Source organism: Macaca fascicularis, chromosome 8 (genome assembly GCF_037993035.2).
Source record: "Macaca fascicularis isolate 582-1 chromosome 8, T2T-MFA8v1.1".
Lineage (NCBI taxonomy): Eukaryota > Metazoa > Chordata > Mammalia > Primates > Cercopithecidae > Macaca > Macaca fascicularis.
The window spans coordinates 85,017,499-85,033,120 of record NC_088382.1 but is presented as its reverse complement, the minus strand read 5'-3'; the positions used below and the strand labels follow the sequence as shown (position 1 = coordinate 85,033,120).

At 37.6% G+C, this 15,622-nt stretch overlaps 1 protein-coding gene and 1 long non-coding RNA gene across 2 annotated transcripts in view; one reads left to right on the top strand and one right to left on the bottom strand.

Moving 5' to 3' along the window:
* LOC135964539 (uncharacterized) overlaps nt 1–15,622 on the top strand; it is a 70,618-nt gene that overhangs the window by 39,781 nt on the left and 15,215 nt on the right. The window lies entirely within an intron of this gene.
* On the bottom strand, nt 5,811–8,913 carry LOC141407519 (endogenous retrovirus group K member 25 Env polyprotein). The gene has a single exon (XM_074000023.1). It carries the CDS (start codon nt 8,611–8,613, stop codon nt 7,210–7,212), a length of 1,404 nt encoding a protein of 467 aa, XP_073856124.1. The 5' UTR covers nt 8,614–8,913; the 3' UTR covers nt 5,811–7,209.

The window sequence follows — 15,622 nt, the reverse complement described above, 5'->3', positions numbered from 1 at the left end:
ACACTAAACACATTTAATGTTGGATGAGACATTTCAGGGGAAAAATTGTTGAACTTAAAGATATAGCAACAGAAACCAACCAAAATAAAACACAGAAAGAAACAAAGGTTGAATAAATGGACGGAGGCTTGGGCAACTAAATGCAATCAAATGTATGTGCAATTAAAGTTCCTGAAGGAGAAGAATGAAGAGAGAACAAATCAAAATATTTGAAGAAGCAATGTCCAGACGTTTCCCAAATATGATGGAAATACCCAAAACACCAGAAACAGAAAGAAAACTGCACCAAGGAACACCATAATCGAATTAATTAAAAAGACCAATGAAGAGAAAATGTTAAAAGCAACTGGAAGAAAAAAACATGTTACACACACAATAACAATGATAAAGATGACAGTGGATTACTTAATGGAAACAAAGCAAGTGAGAATATTGTAAAGTAACATTTTTACAGTATTGTCAACTGGAATTCTCTAACCAGTCAAAATATCTTTGGAAACAAAAGAGAAATAGGCTTCCTAGATGTATAAAAGATGAAAGATTTTATCACCAGCTGACTTGAAATCCAAGAAAACCCTTCAGGCAGAAGAAAAATTATACCAGATGAAAATCTGGAACTACTCAAAGAAATGAAGAGCAACAGAAATGGTAACTACATCTGCAGTCAAAACTTTTTTTCTTACTACATTTAAATCTTTCAAATTATTACCAACAGTCCAAAGAAAAAATAATAAAAATGAATTGTTATGTTTATAACATGCATAAAAGTAAAATGTATGACAACAACAGCACTGAGTTTGAGGACCTAGAAATAAGAATAAACGGTTTTTAATACTCTATGTGAAGTGGTATAATATTAAATGAAGGTAGAATGTAAAAGTTAAGCAGATGTACCTCAAACTCTACAGCAAATACTAAAATAATAACAAGAAAGTTATACTTAAGCCAGCAAAGGAGTAAAATAAAGCAATGAAAATTTCTAATTAATGAAAATGAAACATAAAGCAAAGCACGGATATGATATACAGAAAACCAGAAGCAGATGGAAGATTTTATTCCAAACATAACATTAATAACATTAATTATAAATGGTCTAAACATCCCACTTAAAAGTCAGAGGTTGTCAAGTTTGATTAAAAAAGAAAGACCCAATTATATATGGCATATAAAAAGCCCCTTTAAAAATAAAGACACAAGTAGATCACAAGCATGGAAAATGATGTATCATGCTACCTATAATCAAAATAAAGTTATAGTGCCTAAACTAATATCAGAAAATGCAGATTTCAGAGTTAAGAATAGTACCAGTATTATTAGAAATAAACTAAGTCATTTCATAATGATAGTTCAGTTATTCAAAATAATATAATAATCCTGTGTTTATATACTGATAACAGTTTCTAAGTATATGAGAAAAAAGCTGATTTGGATTGTCAGGAATAAAAGACAATTAAGCAATTATAATCACACTTCTTTCGCCATGATAGAATATGTCTACCAAAAGTTACTAAGTTTACAAAGTGTCAGGTGCACATGAAATATTTAACAATATAGTCCATATTCTGGACTATAAAAAAAGTCTCAATAAGTACAAAATGATTAATGTCATACAAATTATGATCTCTTCAGAATGCAAACTAGCATGAGTAACAGAAATATATAAAAAAATTCCCTAGTTTTGGAAAGCAAATAACAATTTGTCCATTCAGTCCAATGCAATGAGGCAAGAAAAGAAGAACACTCAGATTGGAAAGAAAGTACTAACACTGTTTTTCCTTCAGATAGAATGATTGTGTCCAGCATCCTAAGAAATCTCCACAATAGTTTCTAAAATTAATATCTGAGTTTATCAGGGATGCAGGAGACAGAAATAACTTGTATTTCATTATAAAAGCAAAGAACAAATGACAATTGCAATCTTTAAAACTCTGTTAAAATAGCACCAAAACCATGAAGAGCTAAATCTAACAAAAAGAGGCAAGACCTGTATACTAAAATTTACAAAACTTTGTTGAGAAAATTTAAAGATCTTAATAAATGGAGAGATATACTATTCTTTTGAGTCAGATGATTCAATATTTTAAAGATAACAGTTCACCTAATACTGATTTATAAACCAATTCAATTCCATTCAAAATCTTGGCAGGCTTTTTATCAAAATTGACAAGCTGGTTCCAAAATTTATATGGAAATGCAAAGGTCATAGAAGAGACAAATAACCTTGCAGGAGAAGAATAAGATTGGAGAAGTTTCACTATCTCTTAGGTTGGTGCAAATGTAATTGTGGTTAATAATTCAAGGCTTATAATGCCATATGATCAAGATAATGTGTTATTGGCATAAAATAAACAACACAATGGAAGGTCCAGAAATAAGCCCATTTAGATATAATCAATTTATTTTTTCACAAAATTCCCCAGGCATTCTGTGAAAAAAGTGTACTCTTTTCAACATTTTTTTTCTGGAACAATTGGTATCTACATACAAAATGAACTTCAATCCATACCTTGCACCATATAGAAACATTAATTCAAAATGTATCAGCGATTTAAATGTAAACCCTAAAACTATAAAACAGCCTAGGAGAAGATCTTTTAAACCTTGAATTAGTCACAGATTTTCTAGATATTACACAAAGTGTACAGTTCATAAAGGAAAAAGGTAGAAAATTAGACTTCATCAAAAATAAAAACTTCTTCTCTTCCAATGGCACAATTAAGAGAATGAAAATACAAGAACCAGACTGGGAGAAAATATTTGCAAAACACATATCTGATAAAGATCTGGTATTTCAAATACATAAAGAACTCTCAAATGCAATGATAAGAAAATAACCCAATTTTTACAATGCACAAATGATTTAAACAGACATTTCACCACAGAAGACATAGGGATGCAATGAAAAGTTGAAAAGATGCTCAATACTCTTTATTGATTGTGCACATGAAAAGATACTCATTAGTCATTACTGAAACACAAATAAAACCTTTAATGTGATACCACACATTACCACCCTATTGAAAGCAGGTTTTCTCAATCTAGGTGGCACTGACGTTTTTGTCACTGTAATTATTTGTTGTTGGGTGCTGTGTTATAAAACATAGGGTGTTCAGCAGTGTGCTTAGCTTCTTAATACCAATAGCAAACACTGCCTCCTGCCTTCTCCAGGCCTTGGCAGGTGTTCTCTGGGCACCAAATCACTCCAGGTTCAGAACCACTTGCCTGTACTATGGCAGTCACCTCCAGCAGCGATTGGTCTTGTCCCACTCTCCTTTGCTCCACACTACTGCCCAAGTTATCTTCCACACACCAAATCTGACTTTATCCTTCTATTCCTTTAAAGACTTATCCTGGTTCTCAGGTGATTTATATGTTCAAAAAAAAAAAAAAAAAAAAACTACATTCCTCACAATTCCATGACTTTGTTTACACACCTACCTTGCACATCTTCTTTTTCCGTGACTTTGCACATATAGACCCATATGTTGCAGCCAGTCAGAGCTCCTTGCTGAATATACTGCTTCATTTTTGCTTCTGCAGTTCAAAGCATTTGCACAAAACACTGCTTTCACGGTGTATTCACTTTGCTCCTACTTTTTCCACTATTATGAAGCCCAAATATCTTCACCTGAAATTCTGAAATATTGAGATAAAGTACATCATCTCTGTGAAAGCCTTGCTGGCATCACAAAGAAGTATTATCTTGAGGTTTTTAGAGTGCAGCCACCAGAAAACAGGTGAGAAAAAAAGACAGCTTTTTTTCTTGTTAGAATGAAGGTCTATCCCAAGGTGTGATTATGTAATTATTTCTTCTGTCAGGTAGCAGATGCTTTATGTGTTAAGTGGGTGCTAAGATTAGTTAATTGTTCTCAGTTCTCACAAATCACTGTCCTCTAAGGGTAAGCAAGTTCAGGAACGATGCAATTGATGATCTTGGATATTTCAAAAACCTAGCAATTTAGGCCACAGATTTACAATTCTTTATTGAGTAAGAGAGAAATTTGTTAATCATTTCAGTTATTAGCTTCATATGATGGATTTCCACAGCACATATTTTTGTACCTTCATTATACACTTAATATTTTTATATCTTATTTTTTATACATTATCATCACCACAATTCATTTGTGAATTCATTGAAAGCCAAGTTAGTGTCTAACTTATCTGTTTTATCCTCAGGATAGCACTAACCAAGTATGGTTGTATTGTATTGGCACTGCCCAAGACACTTAGGCAAGATGGTGATCAGGAGCTAAAAGTCAATGTGCCCTAGAGAAGTCCTGTGCCCACTACAGGAAAAAGAGGGCTTTCTGTAGATTGCAAAAAGGCAGTAATAAGGCAGTAATAAGCTAGCTGTGATACTATTTTAATGCCTAGTATACTACTTTAATGCCTAGATACGACTTTAATGCTTAGCTCATAGTAGTACTCAAATAAAGCTTATTTAAATTCATATTCCTTTCAGGCAACTTGAATGTTCAGGGCTCTGTTCAGGACAACAGTCTCAGAAAACATCATGCTCTACAGGGACAGGTAAAATTTTTTTCTTTTTTTGAGACGATGTCTTGCTGTTGCCCAGGCTGGAGTTCAGTGGAGCGATCTCGGTTCACTGCAACCTCTGCCTCTCAGGTTCAAGTGATTCTCCTGCCTCAGCCTCCCTAGTAGCTGGGATTACAGGCATGCGCCACCATGCCTGGCTAATTTTTGTATAATTTGTAATGTGGGAGAGCCATTGCACTCCAGCCTGGGCAACAGAGAAAGACTCAGTCTCACACACAAAAATATATAAAGGTACATCAAAAAGGTGGTATGAAAGATAATATGGTACACCTCTATAGGGCACTTACTGTGAATGAAGCTTGCAGGGCTGGAAGTTGCTCTGGGTGAAGCAGTGAGTGAGTGGTGAGTGAATGTGGAGGCCTAGGATATTTATTATTATATACTTAACTACTCTAAATTTAATTTTAAAAAATTCTTTATCCAATAATAAATTAACCTTAGCTTACTGTAACTTCTTTTACTTTATAAACCTTTTACTTTTTTTAACTTTATGCCTTCTTTATAACACAGCTTAAAACATAAACACATTGCATAGTGAAAGGGTGGCCTGCCCCTCCACACCTGTGGGTGTTTCTCGTTAGGTGGAACGAGAGACTTGAGAAAAGAAATGAGACACAGAGACAAAGTATAGAGAAAGAAAAGCGGGGGCCCACCTGCGCTCAGCTTACAGAGGACCCACGCCGGCACCGGTCTCTGAGTTCCCTTAGTATTTATTGATAATTATCTTTACCATCTTAAAGATAAGGGAGTGGCAGGACAATAGGATCATCGTAGGGAGGAAGTCGGCAGTACGACATATGAACAAAAACCTCTGTGACATGAATAAGTTTAAAGGAAAATGCTGTGCCTTGAGATGCATATGCAAACATCTCCATAAACCTTTTAGCATTACTTCAGCCTATCACATGGGGAGAAACCTTGGACAATACCTAGCTTTCCTAGGCAGAGGTCCCTGTGACCTTTGGCCATGTACATGTCCCTGGGTAGTTGAAATTAAGAGAATGGTGATGACTTTTAACCAGCAAGCTGCCTTCAGGCACTTATTTAACAAAGACACATCCTGCACAGCCCAAAATCCATTAAACCTTGAGTCACCGCAGCACATGTCTCTTGCAAGGACAAGGTTGGGGGTAGTGTCACAGATTAACAGCATCTCAAATACAGAACAAAATGGAGTCTCTTATGTCTACTTCTTTCTATATAGACACAGTAACAGGCTGATCTCTCTTTCTTTTCCCCACATTTCCCCCTTTTCTTTTCAACAAAACCACCATTGTCATCATGACACCGAGATTACATACTTCACAAAGTAATAGAATATCACAAAGCAAGTGGAGGCAGGATGAGATCACAGCATGGTGTTAAAATTAAAATTTTGGGGCATGCATAGTCATTGATAACATCTTATCAGAAAACAGGGTTTGAGAGTAGACAACCTGTCTGACCAAAATTTATTAGGTAGGAATTTCCTCCTCCTAATAAGCCTGGGAGCGCTACAGGAGGCCGGGGCTTATTTCATCTCTTCGGCTTCAACTGTAAAAGGTGGCACGCCTCCAAGGGGGTCGTTTATAGGCCTACTCTCAGAGCGCATTCTCTTTCTCAGGGATGTTCCTTGCTGAGAAAAAGAATTCAGCGATATTTCTCCTATTTGCATAAGAAAAGAGAAGAAATATGGCTCTGTTCCGTCCGGCTCACCGGTGGCCAGTTCAAGGTTGCCTCCCTTGTTCCCTGAACATTGCTGTTATCTTATTCTTTCTTCAAGATGCCCAGATTTCATATTGTTCAAACACACATGCTCCACAAACAATTTGTGCAGTTAAGGCAATCATCACAGGGTCCTGAGGTGACATATATCCTCCTCAGTTTACAAAGAAGATGATGGAATTAAGAGATTAAAGTAAAGACAGACATAAGAAATTATAAAAGTATTAACTTGGGAGAACTAATAAATGTCCATGAAATCTTCATATTTTATGTTTTTCTGCCGTGGCTTCAGCCGCCCTGCATTCAAGGTCCCTGACTTCTCACAACATTCTTCCTCCCTTTTCCTCTATATAAATGTGCCATGGCGATGAAGGCTTGTTCGTTCTCTCGATTTTGATGCAGGATTCTTCGACTGGTCCGGCACACTAAAAACAAGCCGATAAAACAGAGACACATAATTCCAAAATTTACTGCAGTAGAGTTCCCAATAGACTTATTCCAAGTCGTGGGGTTTAATCCATAAAGAGGTTTTGCCCCTTGATCTAACGCCTCAGCTCCAGGCACAATATTTAAGTGATTTTGAGAGGCTTCAAAAATTTGTTCTTTTAATTTAGAAATGTCTAAAGTGAGATTATCTTCTCTTCCCTGTAGATGATGTCTAACCATGTCCCAGTGTAATACAAAATCTTGGAGTGTAATACAAAAATCTGACGTATTCCAGTCACACTGTAACTGGAAACGATGTTCCAAGCTCATGAGTCTATCTCCCATCCAAATGACAGTTTGTCTAAGATCATTAATTTGATTTGCCAATTTTTGATCGATACCAGATTGTGAATTCCACAACCTTGTGGAATTCTTTTGCCAATTGTCAACAAAGCTTACTGTCTGAACACAAGAGTGCAATGCAACTCCTGCCACAGTGGCTGTAGCTGTGACTGCAATTTATCCCATAATCACTGCAATTAAAGTAAAAATGAATCTTTTGGATCTATTTAAAACGCCTTTTAATACTTCAGTCAAAATATGGATGGATGGTGAGGCCTCCCATGGTCGGTCCATGGACACAGGGATCCACACGCCTTCTCTTGCTCTCACCAGCAGAATACGGTGCTGCCAATCAAAAGTCGAATCAATGCAAGTAAACAATCCGCAATTTTCACAAGTTATAGTTTGGGAGTCTGGTTTAATAACTATATTTCCTATGACTAACATATAAGGGGGCTTTACACAACTTTGTAAAGGAACTGTTAGACTGGAATTTAGGTTGATAGAGTAAAATGGCTTATAATCTCTTGTTTCTATAGTTTGATTTCCAGACCAAATTCTAAGGCGGTATGAAGCCACAGTAAGCCTCCATAATTCTGGATGTTCAGGACCAAAAACAGGACTTATCATTTTTGGTCTTGGAGTAGAGATTCCCTTTTCTCCCCATATCCAAGGGTAGAAAGACTGTAATTTTTTGTGCTTCTGTTTGTCTAAATTTTCCGTTAAGTCACTATCAACAGTTGGACTCACTAGTGCACTGGGACAGAATTGAGTTTGTCCTGTGCAATTGTGGTAGAATTGACCTCTAGGTGCCCAATCTATAACAGTTCCGAATGTATTGTTTTGTAATATCACTGCACTATCGGCCACACATTCTTCCCAAACTAAATCTTTTGATTCTCTGGAAATCTCCTTGGGGCAAGGTTTCCCTTTTGGCCTAAATTTTAATGATCTTTGATAAGAAAAGTCTTGTAAATAGTTTACCTGTGGTTTGAGTGACATTCCGCTTACCATGTGATAAGTAAATCTACTGGTGGGACTGACAGTAGGTACTTCTACCAACCAATTTTGGATTGCAGGCATTAAACATCCTGGTGCTCTCCCTAGGCAAATAGGAGGATAACGATACTCAATGGAAATATTTATCATCATTCCTTCTTCCTCCGGTTTGGCAGGGCAACGATCATCTGTGGTACCAGGTACCCACACACTATTATTAACATATACTTCAATAGGATTATCCATCCATGTAACTGCCTGAATTAAGGGCGGGAAAGGAACATAGGCCCAGTAGGTATAATTAGCTGCAGCTGCTCCTGCAGGCATGGGGAGACTTACCACCATTGATACCATCATTAAAGCTGCAAGCAGCATTTTTTCTGGGGTTTGTGTCACCTTTGTGCTAGCTAGGCTTTTTCCAGCTAACAGTGTCAGTTTCTTTAACTGTGCCCAGGTCGGCAGCTCCGCCTTCTTGGTGCGTGGTGACTTCATCTGTTCTGATATCACCTCTTGGTTCATCATGCGAGTCAATGGTGCTCGATTGCGGTGTTTCCGTCTCCGTGGAGGCGCTTTTCTTTGCATCTCCGATGGGTTCACTGTAGAACTTCAAATGTCTAGTGGGTATCCAAACAGGAAGCTGATTTTCTCCTGGTGAAACACAAGCAAAACCTCTTCCCCAGGTTATCACCTTCCCTATTTCCCCTGTCTTATTTTTGTTGTCTTTCCACCAAATCAGTTTTCCTTCATGTGGACTGTTCTTTTTACCAGTAAGATGTTGTTCTGCAGAAGTAGTAGTCTGATTTCTATAAATGTTTAACAAATTTAAAGTATAGAGTGCTAGATTAAGCTGCATCTGAGGAGTGGTACACTCCTTACTGTCTCCCCCTTTTGTTTGTTTAACTAACTGAGTTTTGAGTGTTCTATTAGTTCTTTCAACTATGGCCTGTCCTTGGGAATTATAAGGAATTCCTGTTGTATGTGTAATATTCCACTGATTTAAGAATTTTTGGAAAGCTTTACTGTAATAACCTGGTCCATTGCCAGTTTTAATTTTTTCTGGAACTCCCATTACAGCAAAACAAGATAAGAAATGTTTTTTTAACATGGGAAGTACTTTTTCCTGTCTGATCAGTGCTTCCGAACCCTCCTGTTCTTTTTATCTCACTATTTCCAACTTTAATATAAGGTAGGAGTAATAATTGAGCAATCCTGTCTCCTGGACTGGCACTCCAAGGAATTGAGGAACTAATAACCAATTGAATTTCGCCTTTATAGTCTGAATCAACCACACCAGTATGAATTTGAACTCCTTTTAGATGTAAACTTGATCTTCCTAAAATTAGTCCTACAGTCCCCTCAGGCAATGGGCCATATACCCCTGTGGGGATTTTTCTTGGAGGCTCCCCTGGAAGCAGAGAGACTGTTTGTATAGTGCATAAATCTATTGCTGCACTGCCGCTTGTGGTAGGGGATAACTGCTGTATTGTGATAACTGGCTTATTCCCTGAGACACTTGTGACAGTAGGGGTTGTTGTTCCTGAAAACCCTGAGGAACAAAGGGCTGAATTTGGAACGCGCCAGTTTGTTGCGGGGCCTGAGGCTGGCCCCTCCTCTCGTTTCCCGACAGTGGTTGCCCATTTTTATCAAATTTAGAACGACATTGATTACCCCAATGTTTTCCCTTTTTACATCTTGGACATAGGCCAGATGGCTCTTTATCTGTTGCTGTAGTAGTTTGAGCAGTTACATTTTGTTTATTTGAGACTAGGCAATTCTTTTTTAGATGACCAATTTGACCACAATTATAACATCTTCCCCCAAATGTTCTAACCTGTCCTCCTAAAGCAACTCCTGTGATTGCTTGAGCGATAAGTATAGCTTTATGCGTAGCTCCTCCAATTCCATCGCAGGCTTTAATGTACTCTGAGATTACATCTGATCCTGCGGGAACCCTTCCTTTTAATGGCTTAATGCCTGATTGACAATCAGGATTGGCGTTTTCATATGCCATCAACTCCACTACGACCCTACGGGCATTTTCATCGGTAATTGACTTTTGAGCAGCATCTTGAAGTCTTGCTACAAAATCAGGGTAAGGCTCTTTAGAGCCTTGTCTTATTGTATTAAAGGAGGGGCAGGTGGTTCCTGGGTCTTGGATTTTCTCCCAGGCCCTAAGGCAGATAGCCCTGATTTGCTCAATGGCCTCATTTGGCATTATTACTTGTTGGTCAACAGTGCTCCAATTTTGACCTATTCCTAATAGTTGATCTGCATCTATGTTAATTGGAGGATTGCCAGTCCTATTTTTTCGAACCTGTACTTGTGCCCCATCAATCCACCAAGTCTTAAATTGTAAAAATTGGGAGGGTGAGAGTGAGGATCTTGCCAGAATCTCCCAATCATAAGGAATGAGTCTCTGTCCATGAGCAATGGAATCTAATAATGTTCTCATGTAAGGAGAGTTGGGTCCATACTGTTTTACTCCTTCTTTCATTTCTTTTAGCATTTTTATAGAAAAGGACTTATATCTGGCTTCAGCTACGGGAAGCTCTCCCTCTTGGGCCCCTTCTCCAGGTGGTCTTGATTCTAATATTACTGGGAATTGCCATGCCTCAATATCTCCTTGTTTTCTTGCCTCATCAATAATTTTATGTAACGCACTACCCTGTGTACTAGGCGGTGCTGTAGGATTAAGTCTCATGGTGGGTGGCTGAGGATATGGCGCCCTGCCCTGTGGCGCTGGAAATGTTGCTGGCTGTCCATACAGATTTTCTGGGGGCTGCCAATACTGCAGTTCGGCTGGCGGCCAGTATTGATAGGCTACTGGCGGCTGGGTCTTATCTTCTACCGGTTGATATTGTGGACACTGCATTTGGATTGGCATTGCCATGACAGAGACTCTATCTTTTCGTATTTGATCTTCTTTTGGAGTTAGTACTTGTTTAACCTGCATTTGAGGTTGTAAAGTTACAGGCATCTGAGCTGCTGGAAGAGCAGTTGGCCATCGTGGTTTAGACTCTGATGGCTCTACTAATTCTGGATCTTTTTCCTCTAATTTTAACGTTTCAGGATATATTACCTCCTGTAATTGATTATCGTCAACATTTTGCATTGACCGAGCCATTACTGGCTCTGATACACATTTACAGTGTGAACTTTCCTTTCCTTTCTGGGATTCTATCCCTGCCTCTTTTTCACAATCTACTGCACAGCTTTTAGGGACATCAGAAATTGAAACGCTATCTTCTTCTGTTTGAAATGGTTCTAAAGCTACTTTAATAATGACCCAATCATTCCATACTGTAAGTGGGATGATTTTACCTTCCCTACTTGCTTGTTTTAATTCTTTGCCAATTTTTTCCCAGTCTTTTAGATCTAAAGTTTCCTGTTCCGGAAACCATGGACAAAAGTGTTCTATTGTTTGAAATAGCGTAATTAGATTTTTGGTAGAGACTTTAACTCCCCCTCTCTTTAAGAGAATTTTAATAAAGCTGCGATAAGAGGCATATTTACTTTTAGTTTGCCCCATTGTTACCCTAGGTTCTTCCGAGCGCACAAGCTTATCGCAAGGCTGACTGTAGACGTACTCGGGAGTCTCTCGTCGACTTGTCCTCAATGACCACGCTCCAGCGTACCTTCACCTTACAGAAAAGCTTCCACGTTGGGCACCAGATGAAGGGGTGGCCTGCCCCTCCACACCTGTGGGTGTTTCTCGTTAGGTGGAACGAGAGACTTGAGAAAAGAAATGAGACACAGAGACAAAGTATAGAGAAAGAAAAGCAGGGGCCCAGGGGACCGGTGCTCAGCTTACAGAGGACCCACGCCGGCACCGGTCTCTGAGTTCCCTTAGTATTTATTGATAATTATCTTTACCATCTTAAAGATAAGGGAGTGGCAGGACAATAGGATCATCGTAGGGAGGAAATCGGCAGTAACACATATGAACAAAAACCTCTGTGACGTGAATAAGTTTAAAGGAAATTACTGTGCCTTGAGATGCATATGCAAACATCTCCATAAACCTTTTAGCATTACTTCAGCCTATCACATGGGGAGAAACCTTGGACAATACCTAGCTTTCCTAGGCAGAGGTCCCTGTGACCTTTGGCCGTGTACGTGTCCCTGGGTAGTTGAAATTAAGAGAATGGTGATGACTTTTAACCAGCAAGCTGCCTTCAGGCACTTATTTAACAAAGACACATCCTGCACAGCCCAAAATCCATTAAACCTTGAGTCACCGCAGCACATGTCTCTTGCAAGGACAAGGTTGGGGGTAGGGTCACAGATTAACAGCATCTCAAACACAGAACAAAATGGAGTCTCTTATGTCTACTTCTTTCTATATAGACACAGTAACAGGCTGATCTCTCTTTCTTTTCCCCACACATAGCTGTACAAAAATATTTTTTCTTTATATCTTTATTCTATAAGCTTTTTAATTTTTTTTACTATTTTTACTTATTCATTTAATTTTTACTTTTATATTTTTTTCTTCAAAACTAAGACAAAAGCACACACATAAGTCTAGGCCTACACAGGTCGGGATCATCAATATCACTCTCTTCTCTCTCAACCTCTCATCCTAAGCGAAGGTCCTCAGAGGCAGTACATCCATGGAGCTGTCATCTCCTACGATAACAATGCCTTCTTCTGGAATACCTCCTGAACAACCTCCCTGAGGCTGTTTTACAGTTAACCTTTTTTTTAATAAGTAGATGGAATACTCTCAAAAATAACAATAAAATGTATTGTGTAGTAAATAATAAACCAGTAATATAGTCATTTATGATCATTATCAAGTATTATGTATTGTATATAATTGTATGTGCTGCACATTTATACAACTGGCATCACGGTAGGTTTGTTCACACCAGTATCACCACAAACCGTGAGTAATGTTTTGTGCTATGATGTTACAATGGCTACATCATTGGGCAACAAGACTTTTCCAGTTCCATTATAATCTTATGGTATCATCATCGTATATGAGGTCCATCACTAACTGAAACATTGTTATGTGGCACAAACTATATAAACAACTTTTAAGTCATAGGAATACAGTGACATCAATCAATGGAAAGCAATCTGCAGAAAAAATATTTTTATTAATTTATTGAGACAGAATCTCACTCTGCTGCCCAGACAGGAGTCCAGTGGCACAGTCATAGCTCACTGCAGCCTTGAACTCCTGGGCTAAAGTGATCCTCCTTCCTCAGCCTCCCAAGCATCTGAAACTACAGGTGAGAGTCATCACACCAAGCTTATTTTTAGATTTTTTATTTTGGTAGATACTGAGTGTCATATATTTCCCAGGCTGGTCTCCAACTCTTGACTTAAGTGATCTCCCACCTTAGCCTCCTTTGAGATTATAGGCATGAACCACCACACCCAGCATAAATTAAAAAAAGAAGCATTTATTTTTCATTTAAAGGTATGAATAATATGAAGATAAAAGATATGTGAAAATTACATTTAACTCTAGCTGTGAAAAAGGAAATAATACAAGTTTAGAGAAAATGTATGATTTTACAAAGTTCAAATTTTAGTGAAATCTGATAATGGCCAAGTATTTTATGACTTTGCAAAGTTTAACTGGATGAGAATAAAAATAAACTTTCATTTGAAAATTCAAAATTTTACATAATGGAACTTACTTTTGCTAAACTTCATTTATGACATTGAATACAGGTTTTGTAAACATGAAGAGTCTAATAGTATTTTGACAGTCTCTGGAAACTGAGGAGATAATAGGTCATTTGAATCACAGAAAGGATTATTCTTGATTTTTACTTATTTTCCCCAATATTATATGGGTTTTTTTAAGGGGGTCGGGGGTGGGACTTCATTATATTGCGCAGGCTGGTCTTGAACCCCTGGGCTAACGTGATCCAACCTCTAAGCCTCCAGAGTAGCTAGGATTACAGCTACATGCTGCCGCACCCAGCTCTGTATGAGGTTTCCCAAAGAATAATTTTTGCATAAAGAATCTTAGGTTATATGCCATATAGGCTAAACTTTGAGTAGACATACTAAATATTTCTATATTTGGTGATAAGAATGATTTTTCAGCCACCAGATACTTGGATACTTGTCACTTGGATATCAACAAGGACCTTTGTAAGAAATAAATATCACACATATATCAGAGAAGATTTTGTCAAAGTGACTGTTTTTAAGGTATACATGGCCTTTATGGAAAACATAAGGACTAATGTAGTTGGTACTTCAGAGGCTAAATGAACTGGGAGCCGTTATTATCTCACTTAAAGTCTAGGATAGGGATGATTATGTGCACTGGGAGAGAGAGAGCTGTCTGACTTTGCTATGACCTTCAGCTGAGGACCATCCCATTCTGCAGTGATTCTTCAGGGAGACAGAGGGGATAAAGAGCTTAACTTTACTCACATTCCTTCCTCTAATGTTTCATGGTTTCCCCGTTGATTGACCCAAACTAGGAGTCAGAGTCTGTTAGTTCGTTCCCTATAGATTGTTTCCCAGGAAACACAGCAGATAAAGCAAAGAAGAGCATGGATCTTGAGGAGCAAATGAAAAATAGCATACTGGCTTGGGGTTTAAAAAAAAAAAAGGTATCTATTAGGCAACCTAATTATGCTTTTGTTGGGCTTAACATGTTAGATTTTACACTGCTGTTTCAAAGACTAAATTTACTTTTTCTTTATCTCATAGTTAGCTAACAGTTTCTTATAAGATTTGATATTTTTTCAATCTAAAACTAAAGTTTAAAAAATAAACAATTATTTATATTTTTTTTCTTCACTAGCTGAGCAGCATTAAGGGAAAGAAAACAATAAGGAAAATGACACTAATGTATACAAATGTAATGATTTTACATTGGCTCAGGTTTTAAGACCCTTTTACAGAGATTTTATAGAGGGTGAAAATCTTAACAGTTTTAAAATTATTCTGTGAAAACTGTGAAAGTTAGTACAGCAGAACACACACACTGAGGGTCTCATGGGCCGCTTGAATTATGAATCTTGTTCTCACAGATCTCCTAACATTTGGCTTACATAGTCATCATCTGTCACGCTAATTAAAGTTTTTACTAATATATAAATTCAGAGTGAACAAACCAAGTTTGAAATGAATATAGAAATGGAAATATTTCTAAACCCTAGTACATATTTAGGATTTATTTTATTTCTTTTATAACTTTTTTTGGTCCTCTTTCAAAATGAGAATCTTTCTCTGATGTAGTACTAGCTTCAGGACTTTCTATTTCAGTTTGTACTCATCAGCAGCAATTTCAATACATTATCTCAGGTTCCTATGAATCTTAGTGGTGTGGAATTGCCTTAGCAATTAGGTGCATGTATACTCTACTTTTCAGACCCTATTGCTAGTGGTCTTAGGGCCAGGAGAAATGATCTTACATGTAGAGTCTTATTGCAGACATAAAGAATGTTTTCTTCTTCTGAGTTATCAGAGAAAGAAGAGAATAATGATGCAAGGTACCCATTAACAATAGCTACTTAAATCTAGTTCAACCTTGTGTATGTAATATAAGGTAAATCCATTAATCTCCTTGTAGAGTCTTTATCTGTGACTTTTTCCTAATTGGCCTGAGAGT

Coding starts and splice junctions, on each gene's coding strand:
- LOC141407519 (XM_074000023.1), bottom strand. CDS start 8,613: ATGCAAAGAAAAGCGCCTCCACGGAGACGGAAACACCGCAATCGAGCA.